General features: G+C 54.1%; 1 protein-coding gene across 5 annotated transcripts; it reads left to right on the forward strand.

Moving 5' to 3' along the window:
- Window positions 1-370: 370 nt before the first annotated feature.
- ZNF134 (zinc finger protein 134) lies at window positions 371-7,192 on the forward strand. 5 transcript variants are annotated; one of them, XM_086688516.1, is made up of 4 exons: window positions 371-641; window positions 2,641-2,722; window positions 4,682-4,781; window positions 5,417-7,192. In XM_086688516.1, exons 3-4 carry the CDS (start codon window positions 4,742-4,744, stop codon window positions 6,649-6,651), a joined length of 1,275 nt encoding a protein of 424 aa, XP_086544642.1. In that variant the 5' UTR covers window positions 371-641; window positions 2,641-2,722; window positions 4,682-4,741; the 3' UTR covers window positions 6,652-7,192. The 5 variants fall into 5 exon arrangements, with proteins under 5 accessions (XP_086544642.1, XP_086544644.1, XP_086544640.1 ...); XM_086688518.1 differs by lacking the exon at window positions 4,682-4,781; XM_086688514.1 differs by lacking the exon at window positions 2,641-2,722.
- The last annotated feature ends 381 nt before the right edge of the window (window positions 7,193-7,573 follow it).

A 7,573-nucleotide genomic window follows, 5' to 3' on the forward strand; every position in this document is an offset into this window, starting at 1 on the left:
ATCTACACGGATTTAAAAACCAGCAAGGAAATACGAGCGCACTGAGTGCACTCGAACTGACATTTGATGAGATGTGTCCACGTGGTTTTGTGGCTTTGGGAAATAGCCACAAGAACGTTTCCAAACATTTCTTTGACCTCCGCATAATACACCCGGCTCCTTGTGAGGAGCGAAGCCCCCGTTCCATCCTCGGAGCCTCGAGGTACCATTTCCCAGCGCCCCTCGCGGGACCACTGGGCCCCAACCCGGCCGGGAGCGAGTCCGCGGGTGTCTGGGGCCAATTGTTCTGGAGAACCACATTACCCAGAAGCCTCTGCGCCTTGCTTGGTGGCACTCTTTAAAAGCGCGCGGAAGGCTACTGGGCGGGACTTCCGCTGTCTTCCCCGCGGCGGACATTTTGTCCGCTCTCGGTGGGCCGCTCGGACTGGAGCTTGGGCATCGCTGGTTCGGCCCGGAGTGACGGAAGCGGGAGGACACGGGAGGAGACTCTGTGCTCGCCGCAGGGAGGCTCGGCGGTGGCAGCGCCCGCGAAGGCTCCGCTGCCCGCGACGGCGGCGCGCGGGTCCCGACCTGGGACTCCTCACGGCCCCGTATGGTCCTCCAGATTGTGATGGCGGCCGCGGTTGGTGGATCCGGCCTAGGTGGGTACTTTGTTCCCCGGACCTTGACGGTTTCGTCCCTGCGCTCGGAATCATCAAGCCTCGAACGAAGGGTGGTGGTAGTTGAGGCGGTTGTGGCCCCGCCTCCAGTGCTCTGGGCCGCGAGGGCCCGCTGTGGGAGGAGCCCCCGTTTGTCCCGCCGTCGAAGTGGTCCTGGCCGAGCGACCGGCACGCGCAGAGGCTTGGAGGGGCGATGAGCCGCGAGGGCCGGGGAAAGTGGGGCCGTCGTGTTTGCAGGGGGGGGGGTGGTAGCGGTCGAGCGGAAGCCTTGCGTGGACTGGCCGGGGGAGCCGCGGAGCAGCGTGAGGCGATCTGGGCTCCGGGGGACCGGTGAGGAGCCTCGGACTCCGGGAGTGTTGTGGCGGCTGGAGAGGTTGCAGGTGGAGACGTGGTTGGCAGGGTTTCCTCAGTGTCGGATGTCGGGTGACGGCTGCTCTGAAAGTAGGAGTCAGGGGCTGTCACAGGTCCGTGTCCGGTTTTTCTCCCCGGAGGTCCGAGAGAGTGCGGCAGAGAGCTGCCCCGCAGGCGTCGGGAGTTGCGCTCGGGACGTGGCACAGCCGAGGCGCCTCGCAGGGGAGGTGTCCCACGGGCATCTTGGGGGGGGGGGGGGGCTGGGGTGGAGACCACTGAGGGATGAGGCCTCGGGTCGGGAGGCCAGATTCGGGGGAAGAAGATTAAGGATGTGTGTGTCGTGTGTGGTCCTTGGGGTGAGAGATCGGAGGGCAGGGAGGAGGGAGTGGACGCCCTCATTCCCTCCAGGGAGAGTCCTTGCTGGAGGAGGAGAGGGCCGGAGGGTGTGAGGAGCCTGGCCTGGGATGCAGGGGCAGGTGTGAGGCGCTCCAGATTGGCCGGTGTGTGGACCCAGCAAAGGTTCTGCGCGCGGAGCAGGGGAGAGTCAGCCGGGCGGGGGGAGCCGCCGTAGCCCAGTCCAGGGCGCTGGTGCACCAGCTCCCCAGCTGTTCAGGTAAGGACAGACCGTGGACGTCTTAGAGGGGAGGCCCGCAGACTCCGCAGAGGAGGGTATACCAGTAGGCCGGTTTGGTGAAGGGACAAGGGTACACCTGGCTCGCATGAGCAAGCGGGCGAAGATTAAGGTGTGTAGCTCTAAGTGGATACTGATGCCCAGTGACGGGTCAAAGCGCCTGCCTCTGTCTGATTATGATGGAAAGTCTTAAGTATCACGTTTTCTGAAAAGCTGAAAAAGAAATCCCCAATTTAAAAATCCCATCACTTCATTTGCACCAAAACCATTTGGATAAAAAGCCAATTCAAAGATCTTTGATCTGTGTTAACGTGTGTGACCCAAACAGCATCCCTGTTTAGGTGGGTGCCACCACTGTCTGCTTTACCGGTGAGGACGTGGTGACACCGGTCTTTGTTCGCACAGCTGGGCGGAGGCGGCACTAAGGTCTTAGTATCTGAGGTGAGACATTCAGAAATCGTGGGCGCGGAAGGGCAGGGCAGGGGTTACAGGAGTCGTTCGGTCGGTGGTGCCCCATGTGGTGGCCTGCTGTCCTCAGCCCCCTCTTCCCTCTTACTGCCGGGTTGCTTTGATTGATGGTGGAAGCACTTAGGATCTCTGCATAGGTGAGTCCTCGGTCCTCAGTCAGTGCACTTGCCCATGATCTTGGTAACCCAGTGTGGCAAATGCTGGTGTCTTAGCAATGTTCACCTCCCTTGTATTTGCCTTTGGGTGTGGGGATGCTGGTGTCACTAACGGTCTGTACCTTGAATTTGGTGCAGTGGCATGAAGTGTGGAACGGTGTCCAGGTATAGGAACAAGCTTGGGCAAAAACATCCCTGGAGGCTGAACTGCGAGTGTTCAGGGAGCCTCAGGTCTCCGTTATGTTTGGTGTGATCAGCGAGCAGGGGACAGAATTCAACTCTGGAACAGCAGCCTATGGAGCTGGGCTTCTGTTTTGGGAGTGGTGGGAGCCATGGAAGGTTTAGAGCAGAGGAGTGATCCGATTGGTCTTCACAGGCTTTCTCTGGCTGCACGGTGAAGAAGATTGGGGTGAGGAAAGAAGACTGTTGATGGCTGGACTAGATTGGTGGTTCTGGAGGTGAGGGACGGGTGCTGGATTCTGGGTTTGTTTTTTGTGTCTCTTTAAGTAGGGCCAACCGGACTTTCTGATGTGGATGGTGAGAGAAAGGAGAGGACTCAGGGATGACCTCACAGCTCCCACAGTTTTTGGCGTGAGAAGGTATAAGGGTGGAAAAATTCTCGATTGAGACAGCGAAGTTGGTGGTGGGAGTAACTTCCGGAAATAATATCAGGAGTTGGGCTTTGACCACGTTGAGTCTGTAGCGTCTAAAGACATCTGAGTGGAGGTTTCAGTAGGCAGCTGGACGCACACGTTTGGATTTCCCAGGAGGGATCCAAGTCCACAAAGTGGCAGCCAGTGTATGGATTAGAGTAGAGCTGCGTGTCAGATTTATAGAGAGGATCTTTCTGTCACAGTGGCAGTACCATTAAGGGTCTGGAGGGGGGTGGACACGGCAGAGAGGGAGTCACTTAAGGGACAAAGGGAGTGTAGTGTCCATGGTGGGGAAGATAATAGGGTCTGGCGGGGTGGGGGGAGTCTTCCAGAGAGGGGAGACATGAGATGAGTGCTGGGCCGTAGCAGTAACAGAGAGGAGATGAAAGTGAGGCCAAAGCAGGCACCTGTTTCCTTTCCTGGGTGCTTCCCAGGCTTTCCTGGTGACCTGTAGTGGGACCTAGGGAGTTTCTGCCAAACTCAGAGGTAGATTAGCTCAGAGGCTGATTGGGTCAGCTGGCAGAGTGACTGTGCTTGGGGTACAAGGCCAGTGGGTGCGGGCTCTGAATGAGAAGGTATGTCAAGTGTTAAGCCCGACTGATGAGGATATGGCATCCTTGGTATGTAACGGCAAAGTGGGAAGGGGCTGGGCTTATCTGATGTCTATATGTGGTTCTGGATTGCTGAAATCGAATCAAAGAATAGGGCCAGGAAGGGAGGATTTAAAAGCTGGGTTTAGAGATAACACGGCACTGGGAACCATCAGCTGGAGCCAGATGTGATCTTGGCTGCAATAACCAAGAATTCTGTGGGTGCTGTGTGCACATTTGCACGTGGGAGGTACCTGTGTTGTGGGTATCCGTAGACCTGAGGGAGGTGCGGTCTAAAGAGTGATGTGTACTGGAGGTGGAATCTGAGTTCATAGGCTGGGGGCTTTAGAGGAGAATTCTGAGCTCACGTTTGTATGTAAGAGGCGTGATCTCCGGACCAAGGGAACTAGCTGGCAGAAGTGTCTGTTTGTCCCCCACCTGTTGTTCTGGGCTGGACAGAATGATTACTAGGAAATGAGGAACGAGTGAGCCGGCACCGATCACACAAGGGCCTGGTATCCTGTCTGAGTTGGGGAGCTGAGGAGGAAAGTGAAGGTGTGGTGGATAGGCCAGGAGTCCTGGGGAGAGCTGCTGCCCCCGTGTTCAGGTATTGATGTCAGTCAGGGTCATGTGACTTTGAAGGATGCGCTTGTGTGTTTCTCTTGGGAAGAGTGGCCCAGAGACTTGAGTCACACGGTCTTCCTGGGTAAGGCCCCACGTACCCCAGTTTTCTGGGCTGTGCTCTACTGTTTTCCCTCAGAGGTTGCCATTTTCTTCCCAAAGCTGTTGTGGGCACTGCCATTTTCCCTCAGTAACACAGGTTTTCTGGGTGCCGGGGTTCAGCTGTGTGAACTGCCTCCTTCAGTCCCTGTGGTCAGTCCCATGGACTACCCTGCTTGCTGTTTTCCTGGCTGTATGTGGCTCTGTCCACATTCGTGATAACGTCTGTGCTCCAGATTCTACCCTTTCGTGTAATTGGCATTTCCTTGGGCCTACCTGTGTCATGAATTGTCATCATGGCCACTGCCCGTGGGGCCCATGGTGCTGATCTGCAAGACATTTCTGGTGTTCATTTTGCAATATTTAATTGTCCTTTAATCTCTTGTGGGCAGGCTGCTCTGGGCCACTGCTTTCCTACTTGCCCTGTCTTTCCTCTACGACTTGTTTCTTCCAGATTTTTTGTGGTTGCTGAACATAGCAGGGGAAAGAACTCTGAGTGCCTGACTGAGAGGTCATGACTCTAGCCATGGCTGGAGGGACGTGGACAGGCCCTGGTGAGTGGGAGCGTGGGGAGGGAGCTTCGGGGCTGGCTTCAAATAGCACCAGAAACCTGTCCTGGGCACCACTCCTGTTTGGTGCCCAGGTTATAAACCACACCTGTTTCTATCTTTTTCTCCTCGTTCTGGACACTTATTTATCGTTTCTGTCCAGACCTCCAACCCAGGGCTGTCCACGCCCACTCACCAGTGCTCTCTGCTGCTCTTTCTGCAGTGCCGTCCTGTGTTGGACAATGCTGATGTGTCTGAGACATACATCTGTTCTTAAATTGTTTTTGAACACCAGTTGCTCATTTTAAATCAGATTTTCCCGGGCCTAGACGTACATTTCTGTGTAGTGCCCACCAATAGCTAAGGCCCTTCAAAAATCATCTGCAGAAGAGTAAATTGGATATCCTACTTGCTGGTTCTCCCTGACCTACACCCCGTCCTTGGGTCTTTGTCCCTTGTGAAGGCTTCCTCATTCTGTGACCCTTTGAGGCCCAGTATTGCACAGCAGCTTTTTCTTTAACCTGATCCCACATCTGCTGTCCTACCGACACCCCCGTGGGCTAAATACTAGATACGTGTGTGATGGGGTTGCCCCTTCTCCAAAGTCCCCATTCACTTAAAGAGCATTTTTCTGCCCGCAGGTTATTGGTGCGCGGCGAAAGATGAAGAGGCACCTTCTGAGCAGACCGTTTCTTTAGGAGTCTCCCATGATAGCATTTCCAAGGCAGGTTCATCAACCCAGATGGCTCACCCTTGTGACATTTGTGGCCCCATCGTGAAAGACCTCTTACACCTGGATGAACACCAGGAAATATGCCAAGGACTGAAACCTTACACCTGTGGGGCATGTGGGAGACAGTTCTTGTTCAGTGCAAACTTTCACCAGCATCAGAAGCAGTACAGTGTAGAGAAACCTGTCAGAAGAGACAGAGGCAAGACCTCATCTGGGAAGAACTGTAGGGTTTGTGAAGAACCTCACCTGTCGGGAAAGCCCTTTCTGTGTGAGGAGCAGTGGAGCCTCCAAGCCAGTCTGGGCAGTCACCAGCGACAGGCCACCCACAGCAAGAAGAAGAGGAGGACTGGGAGCGGGGAGGCCTCTCACGGCGGACAGATGCAGTACAGCTGCAGCGAATGCGGGAAGGCCTTCAACCGCAAAGACACGCTTGTCCAGCACCAGAGAATCCACACCGGAGAAAGGCCCTACGAGTGCAGCGAATGCGGGAAGGCCTTCAGCCGCAAAGCCACACTTATCCAGCACCAGAGAATCCACACCGGAGAAAGGCCTTACGAATGCAAAGAATGTGGGAAAGCCTTTAGCCGCAAAGACAATCTTACTCAGCACAAAAGAATTCACACCGGAGAAATGCCTTACAAGTGTAGCGAGTGTGGAAAATACTTTAGCCATCACTCCAACCTCATCGTACACCAGAGAGTTCACAATGGAGCGAGGCCTTATAAGTGTAACAACTGTGGGAAAGTCTTCAGACACAAATCCACACTTGTTCAGCATGAGAGCATCCATACTGGAGAAAATCCTTACGTTTGCAGTGATTGTGGGAAATCCTTTGGCCACAAGTACACCCTCATTAAACACCAGAGAATTCACACTGAGGCAAGGCCTTTTGAGTGCATCGACTGTGGGAAATTCTTTAGTAGAAGCTCTGACTTTATTGCACACCAGAGAGTTCACACAGGGGAAAGGCCATTTGTGTGCAGCAAATGTGGGAAAGATTTCATCAGAACATCCCACCTTGTTAGGCACCAAAAAGTTCACACTGGAGAAAGGCCATACGAGTGCAACGAATGTGGGAAAGCCTATAGTTTAAGCTCCCACCTCATTCGGCACCAGAAGGTTCACACTGCAGGACGGCTTTAGGAGTGCTTTCAACACAACAGGACTTGTATGGAGAGGGGCTTTGTGATTGCCCTTGGAGAGGAAGACACCAGTCAGATGTTGAACCTCATGTATCTGAACATTAGCACTGGGGAGAGACCTTAAGATGCCAGGTACAGGGACACTTTCATGGGTTGCGTTGCACTTGCAGACCTGCTCAGGTTCCTTGCCAAATTTGCCACCCAATGTCTGTGGCAGAAACCATCTCAGTTCTACCAGCTTCGTTTCTGTATGTCCTCAGGGACACCTCCAGTCTCTGGAGGAAATTATGAGAATCCTGAATTGAATGGGGTTCCTCATTCCCTCCCCACTGACTGGTAAAGGTGTGGACCTCACCCATCTTTAGCCAAGAGGACCTGAGCTGTGTTCTGGAGGCTTACAGAAGAGCTTTACTTTCTTCATGGACATTGTTGGCCTCATGTGGTACATGTGACACATTTTTCTCCGAGTCACCCCACCTGGAGAACCACTTGTCTTCTGTTGCTCTGGTCTCTGTGATAATAAAGACATTATTTAAACCATCGTTAATCTTGGACGTTCTTTTTACTGTTTGGATTGGTTTGCAGACAGTAGGCCCTGCCAAACGGAAGCGGTAAACGGTGCTTGTGGGGGTCTCCAGCTTCAGGTACCTCAAATGGAAGAGCAGGCTGGCAGAGAACCACTCTCAGTCCAGTTCTGGTGTTGCTGACACAAGCTTTTTAGGTGAGAGGTCAGGGGTTTGTGGTCCTGATTTTGTCTGGATTTCAGCGTAATTTGAGGGTGGTGTTGAGGAAGGTTGTGGCAGCCTTCGCGGTGTTTGGGAGCAGCGTGGATTGAGTGTCTTATTTCCAGCATAGGTGCCACGTTTCCCAGCACTGTTAGGAGAAGCTGTTTCTGAGGACCTGCCAACTTCCCGCTGCCCTGA

Source organism: Puma concolor, chromosome E2 (assembly GCF_028749965.1).
Source record: "Puma concolor isolate L17-30 chromosome E2, mPumCon1.1.hap2, whole genome shotgun sequence".
NCBI lineage: Eukaryota > Metazoa > Chordata > Mammalia > Carnivora > Felidae > Puma > Puma concolor.

What these genes read in the sequence shown, in the direction of transcription:
- ZNF134 (XM_086688513.1), top strand. Translation starts at nt 593, where the DNA reads ATGGTCCTCCAGATTGTGATGGCGGCCGCGGTTGGTGGATCCGGCCTA. An exon ending in GGTTGGTGGATCCGGCCTAG is followed by an intron (nt 642 to 5,416) that starts GTGGGTACTTTG and finishes TTCTGCCCGCAG; the next exon opens with GTTATTGGTGCGCGGCGAAA.